The sequence below is a fragment of the Rattus rattus genome, chromosome 5, assembly GCF_011064425.1.
Source record: "Rattus rattus isolate New Zealand chromosome 5, Rrattus_CSIRO_v1, whole genome shotgun sequence".
In the NCBI taxonomy this organism is placed as follows: Eukaryota; Metazoa; Chordata; class Mammalia; order Rodentia; family Muridae; genus Rattus; species Rattus rattus.
The window spans coordinates 18,706,216-18,726,109 of record NC_046158.1 but is presented as its reverse complement, the minus strand read 5'-3'; the positions used below and the strand labels follow the sequence as shown (position 1 = coordinate 18,726,109).

Here is a 19,894-nt window from a genome sequence, read left to right as displayed (position 1 = left end):
GGATCGAGATACCTCAGTGCCTTCCTGTTTGATGGGCAAATTGTCATCCTTGGATTCTATCTCTTGCTTACTTTCCTTAATGAAATTAAGAGAGAACACTTCCCTTCTCTCATTTATTTCCCTTAGCTACTGTGCTTCCTGTAGTGTTTCCACATTACTGGTGATTAGCCCCGCTCAAATAGCTAATCCATTATCATGCTCAACGTCACAGTCATCAGCCACGATATAGTCAACAATGATGTGGCTTGAGTGAGGAGAGCATTAATAGCACCCACTCCTTTCAAACTTGAATGGGGGCTGGGGAGACATGTCCACTTGCTCCAGGCTCACTGGACTTCTCCTTAAGCCCAGGCTGTGCCATTGCCTGAGAAGCAAGAGGTGAGACAGTCCTTAACTTTTATATTTTTATTTTTAATGTCATATTTTCATTTTTATTTTAAATGTTACTTAATTTAAATATGAAAAATGAAGTCTACACATGAAATAGAAGAAATCTAAAAATAAAATGTTGGGTATCATTCAAAACTAAATGTTAGCATGCTTTGTCTGCTTTATCATGGTTTCTCTGACTCAAATCCCCTTTATAGCCTTATTAAATTGAAATGAGAGCCGAATATCATATTATATGTAATTCCCACAGTTGATTATTTAAATCAGATATATTTAGTGATTTTAAATATGTATTAGAAATTTCTCCTTCATATTTGGGAATACTTTGAAGATACTCATAGGACATGGAATCCTCATACATGCTTTGATATACTATAATGACTGGAAATATTTAATGTTCAGGGCAATTGCCTTCAGACTTAGTCTCATCTCCCTAAAGTGTCGACTATCTATCAAGGTATTTTCCCCTCTGGTAACTTATGAAAAACACAACAGACATGACCACAGGCTAAGAAAATTATAGAAAATCAGTTGAATAGAGAGATTTCCCCTAAGGCTAGTGTTCTCTATTCCCTCCCACATTACTACAAGAATAAAATTCACTCTTGTATTTATAATTTTATCCAAAATCAGTTCCATGCTTTCCAGACCCATTCAGCACTCACTAACAACAAAGGCTTTCTTACTAAAGCAATTGCATTTTAAATTAACAAACAGATTTCATATCCATTTCTATTAAAGATAATTGAACCAAAGCGAAATTTTCATGTTACAGTTTTTCCATGCCAAATCCTTTGCATGAGAATTAGTGTGTGACATTTCAGAAATAAAATAAAACTTCTAGAAATGTATTTACCCAAGGCTTCTAATCTGAATGAATGTAAAGTTTTTTTAGTATAAAATAAAGAAGCTGAGTATAGTGACGTGAACCTTTAATCCAAGTGGTTTGTGTTGGGGGGAAGGGCAGAGGAAGGTTTGACTATTTGAGTTAAATGGCATCCAGGTCTACATAGTGAGTTCCTTCATAGCCAGAGCTACACAATGAGAGCGTGCTTCAAACAAACAATAATTATAGATTACAGTTTGATGACCAAAAGAGTTTGACTATGTTTGTTTATTGCTTATGTAATGTCAACTATTATAGATACATGGGTTCTCTGTTCAGAAAATTTGCTTTTTTAATTTAAATATTGGTTAGAAGTAAATGGTTGCTCAGTCAAAGTGACTGAGTTTTTGGGCCACTGTGCATAATTGTACAGAAGCGAAGATGGCACTAAACTCGGTTCGGGACATGGAGTTCTTTGTGAGTAAAATGTTCGCTTCATATGTAGATCAATTTCCAGTGTTACCTTAGCATCTGATGGAGAGATGCACAGTTATCTCCTCACAGATGGGATGTGGAAGCCAGAGGACCAGAAGTCCAAGGTCATCCTCAGCTATTTACCAAGTTTGATGAAATCCTGTGCTAACTGAGACTATATGTCAAAACAAAATAAAGAACAAATCAGTAAAGAGTTTTATGACCTGACTTCTGGTCCCACTGAGGGTCAAGACTCCTTCATCATCTAAATGATAGGCTGTGACTTCTCAAAGCTCTTCTCTATGAATGGCTCATAGACCCAATTGCCTGTAAGTCAATATTGCCATGAAATAAGGCCAACAGACTATCTTCCTCAATCAATCTTCTCTTCCATAGTTAATCCAAAAGTCATGGTTGAACTACTTTTTCCCAATCTATCCTTCCTATGGCTACTTTAGACATTTCGATGGATGGATTTGTAAACAAAAAAACATTTCACTTTGGAACTTTCAATGACTAGAATATTAATTTTCCATATTAAACTTTATTTCATAAATATCTGCTGGGTTTCTTCTTTCTTTATTCTTTCTTTTCTTTTTGTCATATCTTTGACCTAGTACTTGAAAGTATTACAATGAGTTCAAGGTTTGTCCAGGCTACCGAGTTAGTTAATTTGTGTAAATAAAACCAAAACAGTAAGTGAATAAATTGACTAATGAAATAAAGTCAACAAAGAGACAATTGCAGCCTAATCTGCCCACCTTTTAACATATTACCGTAAATTCCCTTCCCTTATTTTTTGAAATCATGCACATTTAAAACAGTTAACATGTATTAGTTGCTCATATCACAGGTTCTACTAAGAAAATTCCATACACATATAATTGTACTCTGGGTATATTCATACTACCTTCTAGGGTATATGCTTTTAAATAATTTTAATATTTAAAAATAACTGTACTGACTACTGTCTTGTAGAAATAACAATATTTATGATGGCAGCTACAAATTATGATCTTTGGTAGTTGTGATTTTGTGTGTTTTTGTTGTTTGAGAACAGTCATGAAATTGTAATATTGTGATTATTCAGTTGGAAGAATAATCTTCCAAATTTACCACCATACAGTGTCTAAAGAATAAGAGCTGGCCTGATTTTTACTGAAGCCATGAAGATCCTTATGGAAATGTAATTCTTTCCAATTAACTCAAATTTATTTAATTATTTCACATTGATAATATCTCTTCCTGATAGCCCTGGTCATTTATTCTTTAACCGTGTAGTATTTGACGGAGGTTGTCTGTATGGAATTAGATAAATGTTTGATGCTTTTATGGCTGTTCTCCACAGTAGATTCTTGCCTGCCCCTTTGTGGTACTTAAAGCAGCTTTTCAGACATAATGGAAATGCATGGTCCTGATTGTGGGCATTGCAAGTCACCAACGGTGATAATCACCCAGGATTTAAACCCCAGGGTGTTCTGGGCAGTGAAATTTTCTGGCAGAATTATTGAGGTTCATTCATTCTTTCATCATTGAATAAACTCTAAGATCATGCCTGCTCAAAACTACAGTAAGCCAAAAGGTGCAGTGGGCCAGGTTGTGCATGGATAGTCCTTATGTATGTGTTATGTTTATCAACATTCTCCCCTATTTTTTTTAAGTTTCGATGCAAAACTGATAAATGCATCCCTTTCTGGTGGAAATGTGATACTGTGGATGACTGTGGCGATGGATCTGATGAGCCTGACGACTGTCGTGAGTATTCTGAACATTGGGTTTAGATTTTAGAGTTCTTAACATTCTAGACTTGTAGAAATCAGCTAGGCTTAGACTACAGCATATTTTCATAAACTAGCATATTTGAAATAAGAAAGTATTAACATGGAATTCTTTAAGATACATAAAGAGAAATGGTTGCAATGTCTTTGTTTTGCCTATAGTTTGTGTTTGTTTAGTTGTTTTTTTTTTTTGATTAACAGTGGTCAGTAATATAGAAACTGCTTGATATTCAACAAAAGTGAAATGCAAATGGAAAGAAATAGTAATCCTTTTATATATAATAGAAACTTGTATCTTTTTTGTCACTATTAAAACCTTGACAATTCTTAGAGTCAGACTTTTCAATGCTAATTTTTATTTACTGTAAGATTTAATCTACCCTTAGCAGCTAGAGTAAAATGAATCCTGAGTGTGATTGCTGTGGTTACAGCTTCTAGGTTAGCAATCATTGCTCACTTAGGTGGTGATGGGCAATCAGAAGTCTTCCGGGAAATCCTATTATAGTTCACTACATAGGTCACTTCAATCCTTTGCTGTCAAGTTGAAGATGCTTACAGTCAATCCCGATAATTCCTTCTATGTCTCAGTGCATGGTTACTTTGACTTCGATTTGACAATTGAGCCATGAGTTGGCCTTGATTGGCCTTGACAATAAAGTCTCAAGATCCTAAGGCTTGCACAAAAGAGAAGGAATATTGTCTAAGTGAAAGGCAGCTGTTTACTTCTATAAAATTTTCTAATATCAACTATAAAGCTGTTTTGCATTTTCAGATGGTTATTTAAATGAATTCTGTTTCATCTTCTTTGCCACTATCAATTTAATACTCAAAAGTTGTTTCATCTATTTTCTATGTGTGCACAAAACAATAAGCCATCAAATTGATGAGATATAAAATGAAAGTTATTGCTTTTGTATTTTGTGTGTGTGTTTGATTTGAAAAAATATTCTTCTTTGATTCATTTTCAATCTGTTAGACAATGCATGAGTAGGAAGACTTTTGGACAATAGGTATAAACTCATGATCAAATTATTCTTTTTCAAAGTTTTAGTATTAGGAAAAATGTCAAAAGTAGGAATCATATGGGTGATTATGACTCCTTTGTTATACGAAAATTATTTTCTCCACAATAACAAATAAGGTTTTCCATAAACCACACCCTTTAAAATAGTCACAAATAATATAAAATATCTTGGTGTAACTGTAGCCAGGCAAGTGAAAGATGTGTATGACAAGAACTTCAATTCTCTGAAGAAAGAGATCAAAGATCTCAGAAGATGGAAAGATCTCCCAAGTTCTTGCTCTTCTCTAAGGTAGAATTAACATGGTGACATGGTAGGAACTCCAGAAAACCAAGTAACCTAATTTGAAAGTGGGATACAGAGCTAAACAAAGAATTCTGAATTGAGGAACCTTGAATGGCCAAAATCACTTAAAGAAATGCTCAACATCTGTAGCCATCAAAGAAATGCAAATCAAAATGACCCTGAGATTCCACCTTACACCAATCAGAATGGCTAAGATCAAAAACCCAGGCTATAGGAGATGTTTCTGGGAATGTGGAGAAAAGGACACTCCTCTACTGCTGGTGGGATTGCAACCACTCCGGAAATCTGGTCGTTCCTTGGAAAATTGGAAATAGTTCTACCTAAACTATTCTACAGTAGTTCCAGCTGTACTACTCTTGGGCATATACACAAAAGATGCTCCGACATATTTCAAGGACCATCCTATATTCATAGCAGCCTTATTTTTAATAGCCAGAGGCTAGAAACCACTCAGGTGTCCCTCAAAGGAAGAATGAACATAGAAAATGTGATTCATTCACACAATGGAATACAACTCAGCTTCTAAAAATGATGACTTCGTGAATTTTGCAGGCAAATGGATGGAGCTAGAAAATATCATCCTAAGTGAGGTAACCCAGACCCAAAAGGACATACATGGTATGTACTCACTGATAAGTGGATATTAGCCCTGTACTCCTATGATATAACTCACAGACCATAGGAAGCTTAAGAAGGAAGCCCAAAGTGTGAATCCATCAATACCACTTAGCAGGGGGAACAAATAATTATGGGAGTCAGAGGGAGGAAGGGAACTGGGTCAGAGAGGTGAAGTTGGAAGGCAAAGCAGGGCAGGATCAGGTATGGGAAGACATAGGAGAAAGATCCAGGAGGCAGGAAAATGGATAGAAATATGTAACAGTTCTATGGGGAGACCACTAGAAAATCCAAAAGCCAGGGTTCCAGAGGCTCTCAGAACCCAATGGGGATGGCATTAGCTGAAATACCCAACAGCGGAGTGATACAACCTCCAGTAGATAGACATGCCTCCCAGTTGAGTGGCTGAGCTATCATCTCAAAATCTTTTATACAGAATTGTTCCTGTTTAAAAGAAACACAGGACAAAAAATGGACAGAGACTGAAGAAAGGCCATTAAGAGACCACCCCACCATTGGATCCATCCCATCGGCAGATCCCCAAACCTGACACTATTGCTGATGCCAAGAAGCGTGTGCAGAAAGGAGCCTGGTATACCTGTCCTCTGAAAGGCTCTGCCAGAACCTGACTATGACAGATAGAGATACTCACAGCCAACCATAGGACTGAGCCTGGTCACCCAAGGTCACCCCAGTGGAAGAGTTAGGGGAAGGACTGAAGGAGTTGAAGGAAATTGCAAACATATAGGAAAAGCAGTGATGTATATATCTCACCCCTCCGAGACTAAGCTACCACCCAAAGTAGTCCATGGCTCCCGCTACATATGTAGCAGAAGACTGCCTTATCTGGCATAAATAGCAGGGGAAGCCCTTGGTCCTGTGGAGACTTGTCTCCCCAGAAAAGGCAAATGCTAACTAAAGGGGTGAGAAGGGAGTGGGTGGCTGGGTTGAGGTTCACCCTCAAAGAGGCAAAGGAGAGGATGGTTGGAGTGGGGATTTGCAGAGTTGAGATGAGGAAAGGGAACAACATTTTGAATTTAAATAAATAATTAATAAAAATGGTTTCTCGTGATGTAGTAAATAAAGTAAATACAATTTAACGTTATAGGTTAAAAAAATGGCATGTTCCTCTTAATGTATTGAGATGGGCTTTACCTTTACTGCCCAGAGCCACTATTTCTGAGGAGAACAGCATGTTCAATAACCAGAGCAAGTCAGAATTACAGCGATATTTCTCTTCAGCATTTGCACCTTCTGAATTCTATTTATAACTTTGAAATATTATGTAATCCATTGATGTGTAAAGTTAACTACAGAATTACAGAATTAATAAGAATTTCTCCCAGGGACATACTTTTATAATATATGTGGTCAAATATTTATGTTTGAAAACTTCAGAGAGGATGAACTGCTATTGGAAAGCTGGTGTGTGACATATATATGTTCTCATACATATACATATATGTTGAAAGCTTACTTCAAGCCATTTAGAATGTACATTATCTTTTGTGCTCATTATTTTGTCCTGAGAACATTAAACATCTTTCTTAGCAATCATCAAGCATAAAATATGTTGTTGCTAAACATAGCTGTTATGATGTATAATCGATCTCCGGAATATATTAATCTTGTCTAGTTGAATCTTTTGTGCCCTTTTGCTACTTTCTCCCCAGTTTTCCACTCCCTAGCCCCTAAGAGTTCCCATTTTACTTATTGTTTGCATGAGTTTGAATTTTTTTTTGTTTTAAAACTTTAAATATCAACAACATGAAAGAATAGTTCCTATTTCTATACTTGGACTTGTTGTTGTAAAAATATAAAATATTAAAAAAATTATGGTTGTCTTTTATCCCCACTAGATCTACACTGCAGTGCCCCAAGATGTCTGCTGGATATCTTAATTCTCAGTCAGCAAAGCCTCTCACCCACTTTGCTCCACTCCATATCACACTGCCGAAGGCCACTCTCTGAGCCATCAGCAATCTCTCTATCTAGTTCCCAAGGCAGGTTTCCATGCCAGAAACACACATCCCAACTCCGTGATAGCCCAGACCAGCCACCCCACACTCCATTACACTTAAATTTATACATGAAAGAACACACAACACAATAACCTTTGCCCCAGTTGATAAAATATAATTTCCCAAGTAAACATACAAATCCCAATACACATCCATCCCTTAAAAACATCCGTAACAACCTATAAAGGTACAGCGTGGGATCTAAATGTCACCCACCACATTGTCCTGCCACAGCTTTTCTTTCTGTCTGTCTTATCTCTTCCTCCTCTCCTGTTCCAGTCTCCTCTTCCTTCAAATTTCTCTCCCACCCATCCTTCCTTCTCATCCAATTACAGGCCTCCTATCCTGTACCTGCCCCTCACCAGTATTTTACAAATTAAGTGGGGAGAAGGTTCTGGTGAAGTCACCGGAGTCCTGAGTCCATGACTAGGCAGCAGTCCCCGGGGCAGTGGAATTAGCATCAAAATACAGATAACTCCAGTGCAAACCACTACATGGACTATTTGACACAATTAATGCTCTCTAGGCTCATACAAATTGTCACAAATGAGATTTCCTCTTTACTTAAACCTGAATGAGAGTTCAGTGTTTATTTGCAACATGTCTTTATCTGTTTTTTTTTTTTTTTTTTTTTTGTACTGGTGAGGTGATGCTTGACTGTGTTACCAGAAGCAACACTGCAGAAAATACTGGTGTAACACATTTCCAATATGCTGATTTCATTTCCTCTGTACATGTACTTATATCAGAACCGTGAAATAACAAGACAGTTCTATTTCACTTTTGAGGAAGCGTCCCATAAATTTCCATGCTATGTCCTAATTTCTATTGTTATCAACAATGAACAAATAGCTCCTTTCTTAACTATTTGGCATTCTGTGTATTTTAAACACAGTGCCAATTTTGATAGATTTGATTGTACATCTCATTTTGGTTTTAACATTTAGTCCCTTTGTAATTAGGGATATATTTTACTCATTTTTGTTTCTATTTAAGTACTTAGCCCACTCTTAAAATTTCCTAGTTTGTTACTTTGTCTTAAGTTGATTTTATCATACATTTAGAATATCAGTTCATAATTACAATATATACTTTGTAAACATTTCTCCATTTTCATAGGTAGGTTGTTTTTATACTGTAATTGATTAATTTTTGTCAAAAATGCATTTTGTTTGATGTGCTGACCTTTGTCTAATTCTGATGCTGTTTCCCAGTCTTTAGAGATCAGATTCTCATTCACCCGCATGGAGACATTTAATTCGATGTTTCACAAGTAGTTTGTCATGATTTAGCAATTATATTTTGTGATCACTGACACATAAATGTCTACTTGTAGTTGGTAGGTTAGATTCTTAAATAGCTATTGGCATAGCACTTTCAGACACATGATAGAGTAAACGTGCCATATATAAACCTGTGAAGGGATTGAATTTTTGATAAATATTCTATTTCTTAAATTTTCTATGTATGAATGTTTCTTCTCCATGCATATCTGTATACACTGCAACATGTGTGTAATGCCTCTGGAGACCAGAAGAGGGCATCAGTTCCATTAGATCTGGAGTTACAAAGAATTGTTGGTCATTATTTGGCTGTGGGCAAATGAAACTAAGATCTCTGGAAGAACCACCAGTGCTTTTAACTGCTGACCTATCCCTCCAGCCCTGGTTTGTACTTGAGTAGCTGCATCATCACAATTTGTATATATCTATACTGACTAATAAGGCATCTTAGAAGGTAACCTCATCTATGAAGGCAAAGAGGCTTGATCCAAGTGTCACACACTTGAAAGCTTATATAGTGTTATTTGTGTGAACACAGTGATCAGGAATTTGTTGTCATTACAAATTCATATCACATTCCTAAGATACATATTAACATTACACTAGCTTCCAAATCTTTTTTGTTTTTCAACTTTTTAAAGATTTATTCTTATTTATTTTGTGTATGGATGTTTTGACTACATGCATCACTGTATACCACCTATATACAGTGTCTGTGGTGGCCTAAAGTGGGCATTGTTTGTTAGCTGCCATGTGATTGCTTGGTACCTGAACCTAGATCCTCTGGAGGAATAACCACTACCCTTAACCTCTGAGTTCAGGCACCAAGTTGTCTATTAAACATTCGTTTAAACTCTGTGACTCTTTTCTTGGGAGAGTTGTTTATATAACAACAGAAGAATATTAAAGAAAATTGTATGTGTACTAACAAGAAACAAAAGTGGAATGGATAAGTATATATCATGCTGTTCAACATTGACTGCAGTTAAGTAAACGTTATTTAGAAAATGTTTTAGAATTTTTTATCCAGGAAGTAAAATATATAGAGAGATTTGCTTGTTGTAGAATTTACATTGTTCACAATTAAGAGCAAAGCACATTTTCTAAATCAAGTTTAAAATTCGTTATGTTTTATTCCCCAATTTGAGCTAATAAAAAGCCTAGGGCTGGAGAGATGGCTCAGCTCTTTTAAAAGCTAGGCTCACAACCAAAAATATGAGGCTAGTATTAAACTAGCAGTCAATAAGAATCCATGGGAATCATGAGTCCAAAAATAGTGCTTTATTGTGAGTAACATGAATCGTGTGACATTTTCTGAGTCAAATATGTATCTGAAACTTATGTCTGCCTCTGGAGAATTGTACCATTTGGGCTGAATTATTAATAACAACAATGCACAAAATCCCTACATTGAAATGGTCATAGTGATGGTCATGTGAAAGATGATCATTTTTATTATAATTTTAATCCTATTTTGTAATTTATTTTACTTTTTATAAAAGTCTGCATTGATAGGTCTTAGCACCGAACACAGACCAGATGCCAGTAGATCTTCTGGTTTTGTTACTATTGCTTATACATACCAAAGTATATTTCAAAAGAAAACGTCACCATATACAAATTCTGTATGATAATAATTAAATGATATGTAAAACGCTTACTATATTAAAACACTGTATATAATTAATATTAAAGTAAAGCATGTGCTAAATATGTTGAGCACAAGAGGTATTCAGTTAGCATTATAGAATGTTTGCTGATGCCACAAGTATATCATAGGTAGAAATGAGAATTGATTTATTTTTAAATGGAACTAGAGAAGAAGCTCCTTATTCTAGTAAGTTTAGCAACAGCCTTGCACTGAGTTCAAGTCAGGATTGAATGCTCTCCTTACCCGTGTGGTGTGTGTATGTGTGTATGTATGCATGTGTTTGTGTGAAATTATGTCCACATGGAGGTCACAGGCCAATGTTTAGTTTCCTCTTCAGATGAGACAGGGTCTTCACCTAGAACTCAGTGAATAGACGAGGCTGTCTGCCTAGCATTCCTCAGCATTAACCTGTCTTTGCTGCCCTAATAGAAAGACTGTATGTGTGAGCCACCATGCTCACCTGTTAACATGTGCTCTGGGATTTGAACTCAAGTCCTCAAACTTGTTCAATATTTTACCAACTGGGATTCGACTTCCCAGCCCATAAGGTATTTTTTGGAATATAACTTTCCTGTTAATATTTTGCTAGTTCCTCCTCTGCTAGGTGAGTTTTTAAAGTACAAGCCAAGTTGGGAGGTCATCTAGGTTGCGCATTTCTTAAATGTTCACTAGGCTCGAATAGGTCTTTAGATTTGAGGGTTTCTCCTTATGTTCAAGATATATAATGCAAAATACCCTGATACTATGAGCAAAGTTTTGGTTAGGAAATCGGAAACATAGATTACCATCTGCAATACCTCTATGCTTTCCCTCCTAGCTGAATTTAAGTGTCAGCCAGGCCGATTTCAGTGTGGAACAGGACTCTGTGCACTCCCTGCCTTCATCTGTGATGGGGAAAATGACTGTGGAGACAACTCAGATGAACTTAACTGTGGTAAGTGACTAAAGCCCTAACTTGGCTATGGTTACGCATCTGTATGCGTGTGCATGTGTGTGTGTTGACTGCTTATTACTGCACTGATTTAAATACAAACTTGGGTCCCAGGTCATATTATTTTGTTCTCTTTGTCTTAGACACACATGTCTGCCTGGCGGGCCAGTTCAAGTGTACCAAGAATAAGAAATGCATCCCAGTAAACCTCAGATGTAATGGACAAGATGATTGTGGTGATGAAGAAGATGAGAGAGACTGTCGTAAGTCACTTAGATGCCTTGTCTGATTAGACTTGTGACTCTTAACTGATACTAGAACAAAAATCAATCTTCATATAGTCATACAGCAACACAAGAAACAAGAGAAACCTGTGGATAAGAAATGACTAAATGATGTCAATTACAATGCATTATTTAACAAGTCCTACACATAGCAGGAGGAAAATAAAGGTGAAGATATCTCTATTTTGAAATCAACCTGGAGACTGTGGCAGCATGAACAGGATATGCTCACCCATGTCACCATAAAGCAAAGCACCAAAGATGGTCGGTGATTTTTCCCATAAATTAAGTCCCCCCCCCCATGTTAAGTGTAGGTAATTTATGCCCTTCATTAGTGAGCTATGAAAATCAGCTCCTTTTTAATTGGCATATTTTTCTCCCATGAAATCCCTGCTGAAATTATGTAATATAAAAATAAAATTAGTTACAGGTGATGTTCCACATAATAATCCTTAACATCTACTCAACACAGTAACAGTAAAAGACTTTTCCTCTTGTCACTTTATGTTTCCATCTTCATCCAAAAGAAGACAAAACTCTATTCCACATGCAGGAGTGTATAGATACTCATATATTCAGGAACACACACACACACACACACACACACACACACACACACACAGGTCCTGAAGAATATAGCACCTGTCAACTTTCAGGTCTTCAACAAAGCTGCAGTGAATACTTCTGTTCTATTGAAGTTTTATTTTGTCCTCTAAAACTTTTATCAGTAAATAATGTGCAGTCATCCAGCAATTTGATTAAGATGTTGTGTTCTGAATAGTTAGGACAGCTGTTCCCTCCCTCAGTGGCTCCAGAAATGCGGCCAGGACAGTGATGCAGTTCACAGTCTGAGTCAAGACTTTACCACTCTGTCCAAAACTCCACACAACTCCTGAAGACTTTTATTAAATTTTATGCCCCCTTTATTTCCCCCTTCATTTAATATCTTCTGAGTTCAGTCCTTTGGGCTGATAAACTAAATAAGGGTGAGCTCTAAAATGTATTAGAAAAGTAATTTTGAGAGATTGAATTCTGCATCTTAAAAAGTACTTTTCAAATATATACCATAGCTCTTTTGAAAACTCTGATTTTATTCATATAACAACAAAAAATATATTTTCTTTGTTTCCAGTGGGAGAAGCGATTGGGTACACATTGGAGAAATTTGAAATTTAAGTTTTCTCTGCTTAGTACTCCATTAATGAAAATGGGCTATTTCTCACACCTGTCTAATTGCCTTTAATAAATAAAATATCCTTTCTTGCCGAATGTTACACATTAATAGATATTTTCTTCTTAAGCTGAAAACAGCTGCTCTCCCGACTATTTCCAATGTAAGACGACAAAGCATTGCATCTCCAAGCTGTGGGTTTGTGACGAGGACCCAGACTGTGCTGATGCCTCTGACGAGGCCAACTGTGGTGAGTGTTTCACGGCTCGAGAACTCAGCTCCGTGAACTGGTGCCATAGTCTAGACTGAACACAGAGGAACAGACTAAACACAACTCAGAAATAGGCTTGGATGGACAGGTTTTGTTCCTTTGTTCTGAGAATCACAACAAACTCAAATGAGCTGTTTATAGAAAACAGACTGAGATGGGAGGAAATGAAGTGTGTGAGCTGCTTAATAAAAGCAAAGGGTAAAAGGAATGGAAATGAAGCTGGTGAGCTGTTTACAGAAAACACAGGATAAGATGGAAGGAAAAGCAAAGGATGAGTTGTTTACACAAGTCATGGAGTTAGTCAAAACACGATGAAAGAATGGGAAAGTGAATAAAATAATTTTTCATTTTAATACATGATGATTGTGAAAGAATAAGTTGTTGTGCAATGCTAATACTTGCGATTCTGTGCCTTAAAATCGAGAAGGAATGGTAGTCATTAGTTATTGAAAGGTATCCTGTTTCAAAAGTGTCAGGACCAAAATGGTATGAAGAGTAACTCTTAAGTCCAACTTCTTTTAGCATCATATATTAAATACTAATTTCATCCATTTTGTTGGAAAGTGCATCAACTGGGCATTCAGAAAAGAGAAAGCATGTAAACTTTTAATTAACTAGAAACGATGGAATTTGTGCAAACTGAATATCGGACTTTCAAGCTATTCAGAATCATGTAAGTTCATTTGCTCATTAGAAAATTATATATAATTTTATATATATATATATGAGAGATCTTAAGTTATTTTGTTAGTAAAATTCCATAAAATGTCTTCAGAACACACAACCATTATACATTTTCAGAGTTTCATATGTCAGTTACAACTTGATATGCACAGTTAATTATAAAGCTTCCACCTATACTCTTGATAAATACCCGTCTATTATTAGGTACTTTGATAAGCAAATTAATTTCACTGTTTGGTTAGCTGTGATGGCTTCAGCAAGGTTTTTAATCAAAGGCAAATAGGATAAGGTACTAAGTTTAAATGACTTCCTGGTTAGAGATTAATTTCTATAGTTTAAATATAATACCTTTACTTATATTGTTTTGATATATTATATAATTAACTATACATACAGATTTAATAATTATGAGAAATAGATGTGCTGGCTATAAAACACCAACGTGGTTTGATCTTCCTACAGGAGCTTTTTATTCTCTTCAGTTCATTTATTTCATCATGGACTTGAGCGTATTTAACCCAAAATAGAATGGATCTGCATGCGTTGTGATTTTTTTTCTCTAATCTGTGACCAGGAAATTCGAGTGAAGTTGTCTATGCTTTAAGAAAGTAAGGAATCAGTTGGTCCATAGTTAGACCAAGTTCATTGACAGCAAAGAACTATTTTTACATGTGTATTTGAATAGCAAATTATGAGCTAAGGACTGGTGAGATGATACAGTGTGTAGAGGTGCTTCAATATAGGTCTGGTGATCAAGGTTCTGTCCCTGAATCTTACAAGGGTACAAGAAGTAAATGACTTTCTTGAGAAAGTGGTCCTCTGGCTTCCACCCATGTGCTATGACAAGTGTTCTTGGTCACTGAAACATAAATACATACAAAGAAACATATACAAAACAATAAGTGCATATCTTTGTTATTTTGAGTCTCTGTCTAATATCTCAACACATGAATATGTATGTAGGGAAGTCATTAATTCATTATCTTCCTGAAGGTTATTTGTACATATTACAATTATTAAAAGTTTATCAGCAAATTAAGTGTAAAACTACATAAACCTGTGCTGTAAACATTTTGCATAGATGTTCATTTTAATTAGGTTTGATGAAATCCAGAGGGAGGACTGCTCACCCCCTAGTCAGATACAAGTTGAACTGTACTCAGGTTCTGGGTCCTAGAATGAAGATGAGAAGAGGGAACCGCAGTTCCAGCATCAATAGAAATGAGAGTAAATTATTATTTGCCCTTACTGTCATTTAAAATATTACCCTTCAAAACAATTTTCACATTCTCCTGAATATTGTCTTCTTATAAAATAATTTCTGCCAAAATTATCCATGGGATTAGTATGAGTTAAAATACTCCTCAAGTGTAAGTAAAAGAAGACAGCTTATCTCCTTACCTCCAGGATCCTTATTTCACATACTTTTCTTCCCTATCTACGTGATAACGCACACATACTCCAGCATTCACCTGTCATCCTTTGATGGATGTTAAAAAGCAGTAGCAATATGAAGTGATACTGTCCACTAAAGTTTGTGTAATTTAATGTAGCAATCACAACTATCATTTTGATTATGTGAACCATATATCATATATGGGACTGGATTTCCTCACTCAAAATGATGGTTTCCAGTTCCATCCATTTACCTGTGAATTTTGTTTTTATACACAGCTGAAAACAATATACCATTTTGCAAAGATACAACATTTTCCCTACTCATACATCAGTAGAAGGATATTTAGGTGTTCTGTTTTCTGGTTATTTTCAATAGGACATCAGTGAACATAGACAGGCAATTACCTCTATAGTAAGAAATAGATTCATTTGGGAATATGCCCAAGAGTTGTATATTAGTTAAGATTCTGTTTCTGTGATAAAATGCCTCAATCAAAAGCAACTAATTAAATTTTATAATGTTTGACCACTTGAATAGGTATGAGTGTCCCTCAGTTCAATGTGGGAAGTAGGCATGGCAGAAGAGGTAGGCATGGCAGCCAAATAAGGAGTCTGATAGATCATATTTCAGTTGCAAGCAGAGATAGAAAACTAAATATGGGACAAGGTTATGAAATCTCAAACCCTGTCCATGATGTAGTTTATTTTGCTTAGCCAAATAAAATTTCATGGAAAATATAACCAAATGGAAACAAAGTATTAAAAAAAATACAAGAGCCTACAGAAGTCATGTCTTATTTAAACAGCTACACTGAACTTTGTAGACCCCAAAGTTTATAATAATACAAAATGCATTTAGTCCAACTTGAAAGACCCAACAACCTTCCGGCTTTCAGCCTGTTTAAATACCCATGTCTCTTCTTCAGAGACTCAAGTCAACCTTTTAATGTGGCTCTCTGTAAAGTCAAAAGGCAATTTCCACATATATAATGCAACAAATTATACATTTATTTTTCAAATCAGGAAATGAGGTAATAGTAACAAAATTCAGAACCAAAGCAAGACAACAAATTGTTAAGGTAAATAACAAATCCTATAGCTCTATCCTCAATATCAAAGGGTAAGATGCTTTGCTGACATGTTATCGTTCTCGTGGGTTGGTTATACTGTGTACACTTTATGGACCAGGAGCAATCCTTAGCAAATGTCTCATGCCTCTGGCAACTCCAGCTCCTTGGGGTCTTTTTGGCACCGAGGTTTCCCTTTCACAGCTTCCATAAAAGTCCTATCAAACCCTCACAGGTGCTTCCCTGCCACATGCTTTCTGGCCTCAGCAGTTCTCTGAAACGGTGGAGGAAGGACCTAAGACTTCCTCACTCTTTCAATTTCCATTCCACTAATTAATACTAAATGGATTATGTCCATTCTAGTTATGATGGATACTCAAGTCCTTGAAACTTATGTATAGAGGATGTATTACTCTGCTGCTTTCCTAAAGCTGACACATTTACAGATTGTTTTTCCAGAAGTAGAAATTTAGCTCCATGGGGTCTTTCCCTGGACATGCCTCTAGTTTCAACGCAGAATGAAATAATGCAATAACTTGGGTAACAACTGCAACTACTCTGTTACCACAAGCATTGGCTTAAGTCTACAGTAAAAAGTAACATGTGGTGCAGAAAGAAACCAAGAATGGCTCAGTTTGGAGAGGTAAAGAAAACCAACTTCTGTATTTGTTACTTCTATTTCTGTTGATGTGATGAAACACAGTGCACAAAAGCAACTTCTGGGAGAGTTTATTTGGACTTACCTCTTCTAAGAGGGTAAGAAAACTTCAAAGCAAGAATGTCTGGAAACAGGTGTAAGCAGGGCAGCAAGAGTAGGAAGCTCAAAGATTAATCCCATCTCAACCACAAGTAACAAAAGAGACCAATCTGAAAATGGGAAAGGATAGAAAATTTCAAGTCCTTCCTCTAGTAAAATAGTTTTCTATTAATACTGTTACATAAGCTGCCCTAAGAAGTACTGTAAATGGTGACTGAGTTTTCAAATGCATATGTCTATGGAGGGCTTTTCTCAACCACACCAGCACAGAAACATGGAAACACACTGGTTTCCATGATGGCATAGCAATCCTTCCCCCATAACCATTCTAACAGTTTTAGCGACATGAAACCTGATTTGCTAAATGTTAGTCTTAATATATGCATTAATGTATGCATTTCAAAAGACATTTCCTGTGCCAAAGATTTCAAGTTTATTCCATATGTTCTCTCTATTAGACTTCTTATATGAAATCTTATGTTGAGATTACTGAGTGATTTGGAGTTGAGTTTTGGGCACCCTAAGAGATAAAGATCTAGCCCCCCCCCCCCAAAAAAAAAAAACAGTTATTTTGAATGGAATTGTTTCCCTGGCTTTTTGGCTTTTGAAATGCTACTCATCTTTTTCGATGTTAATATGTAACCTGCTACTTTAGTAAATATGTTTACTGGGTGTAGGAGAGCACTGGTAGAATCTTTAGAGCCTTTTGTGTACATAATCATATACTCTGACTTCTTCATTTCATATGTGTATCTCTTTATCTTCTTCACTCATGTAACTTATCTAGCTAAGACTTCAAGTACTATATTGAATAGGAATGGAGAAAGTAGACATCCTTGTTTTATTCTAGATTGTAGTGAAAGCTCTGAGTCCCCTTCTCTTTTTGACAAGATATTATTTGTGGACTTGGTGTTATATAGATTTATTATTATGATATATGTATACTCCAACATTCTCTAGGACTTTTAATCTGAAGGAATGCTCAATTTTGTTAAAGGACTTTTGTTCAGCTAATGAGATAATTGTGTGGTTTCTGTTCTTGAATCTGCTTAAGTAGTAGCTTACATTTATTGATTTATTATGTTGAATTATTCCTGTATCTCTAGGATGAAACAAACTTGATAATTGTAATTAGCCTTCTTAAGGTATTCTTGTAACATTTTATTTTTTGACTGATACCAAGATCCTGGCATAACGACAAAGACTCAACATATCTTTTAAAATACCTTGGCCATAACGCTATGCTTATTCCCTGATTAGTTAATAATTTAAAATAACCATTTGTACTAACCTACATTCTGTCACATGGCTGATAACCTCCGCTCAAATGCCAAGCATCAGTCCTCCTCACATCTGTGACAGGAATACTTCCCATGACTGGCTCTATCCAGAAATGTTTCTGCCTAATGGATGTTCCTCCTTCTACTCTCCTGTTTCCTATAGGCCATAGATATATTAGCTATTAGGTGATGCATCCGCACAATACATAAGATATTCCCTCTACACATTCTTGAACTGTAATTGCAAGTATGTTATTTGAAAATTTTTATTTTTATAATCAATAAACATACTAGCCAATAATTTTCTTTCAGGGAAATCTTTTGGTAAATTTTGCGTCATGGTAATACTGACAAAATGGAAAGAATTTTAGAAGTGTTCTTTCATTTTCCATTTTGTAGAATATTTTGGTAAGAACTGGTGTTTGTTTTTTAAAGTCTAATGGAATTCTGTGTGGAATTTGCCAACATGTGGTACTTTAGAGTTGGGACATTTTTCTTTTTTTAATTAAATTATTTTCATTCCAGAAGTTCCCTCCCTTCCTGGTTCCCCCTCCTTGAGTACTTCATCCCATCCCCCTTCCCCTCACCTCTGAGAGGGTAAACCCACACCTATCCACCCATCCCTATTAGCTTTTCTCTTCCCCGAAGTATGAAGTTTCCACAGAATTAAGTGTGCAGTTAGGACATTTTTCAATACTACTTCTATCATATTGGATGTTGTGGATATATTTAAATGTATTTATTCCATCTTGGCTTATCTGATTTATATTTGGGTATTGTGGATACCAGAAGTTGTCCAGTTGACAGTCAAGATTAGACATTGCAAGTGGTCTCTCTCCTTGGTGGTGATGTGTTTTTCTCATAGAAGTCAAGAACTTGAATCATGTTTTCTCTCATTTGTTATGTAGGACTTTGTTTGATTGATTTGTTTTAGTTGTGAAATTAATAACATTAATATTATTATTATCAAAAGGCATTTATTCTCCTTTTTGTGGTGATTTTACCTTCTGATTATGTATTCTGATAGTGTTTGTTGCCTATGACTTCTTAAGTGTAATTTGTTCTTTCCCTGTGGTTGAAGTATTTCTTCTAGAAAACTCTTTAATGTTTGCTTCATCATCGTGGATGCTTTATTTATTTTTATTGTCCAAATCTTATTTCAACTTCAATTTTAAGTTTTCTGCATATAATATCCTGGGGTGATGGTTTTGATCTTAAGACCTGAATTACATCTTTCCATGTCAGCTTTAAAAATTTCCATTGAGTGATTGATGTTACCTTATATTTCTTCCTTTATTAGTGACTTGTCCTTTTTCTCTTGTATCTCAATACCTGTTCTGTTTCCAATTATTTTTATTTTATAACTTTTATACGTCATGGAGAATTTCTTGCTTGGTCTTCTGTGCTTGGTGTTCTTTAGTCCTCTTACCTAGATGGTCATCTCTTTCTCTGCGTTTTGAAATTTTTCTTCTCTGATTTTACTGAAGATTCTCTCTTTGTCTTTACACACCCTTTCTCCTTCTTTGCCTGCAATTTGGAAATTGAAATACTTCATAACACACCTAAGCTCCTACAATCCATTAATTTCTAAAAAGTGTTTGTCATTGACCTTTCCTGCCTAATCCAATTAATTTACTTTATTTTCCATAACTGAATCTGCCTCCTTTTGAGTGGCTTTGCCATAC

At 35.8% G+C, this 19,894-nt stretch overlaps 1 protein-coding gene across 1 annotated transcript in view; it reads left to right on the top strand.

Annotated features, from left to right (window-relative positions):
* LOC116900103 (low-density lipoprotein receptor-related protein 1B) overlaps positions 1–19,894 on the top strand; it is a 274,149-nt gene that overhangs the window by 99,732 nt on the left and 154,523 nt on the right. Inside the window, exons 21-24 of the mRNA XM_032901881.1 lie at positions 3,352–3,445; positions 11,184–11,300; positions 11,441–11,560; positions 12,883–13,002. Of these exons, the coding sequence (XP_032757772.1) occupies positions 3,352–3,445; positions 11,184–11,300; positions 11,441–11,560; positions 12,883–13,002 (451 nt within the window). The remainder of the gene's footprint in view (positions 1–3,351; positions 3,446–11,183; positions 11,301–11,440; positions 11,561–12,882; positions 13,003–19,894) is intronic.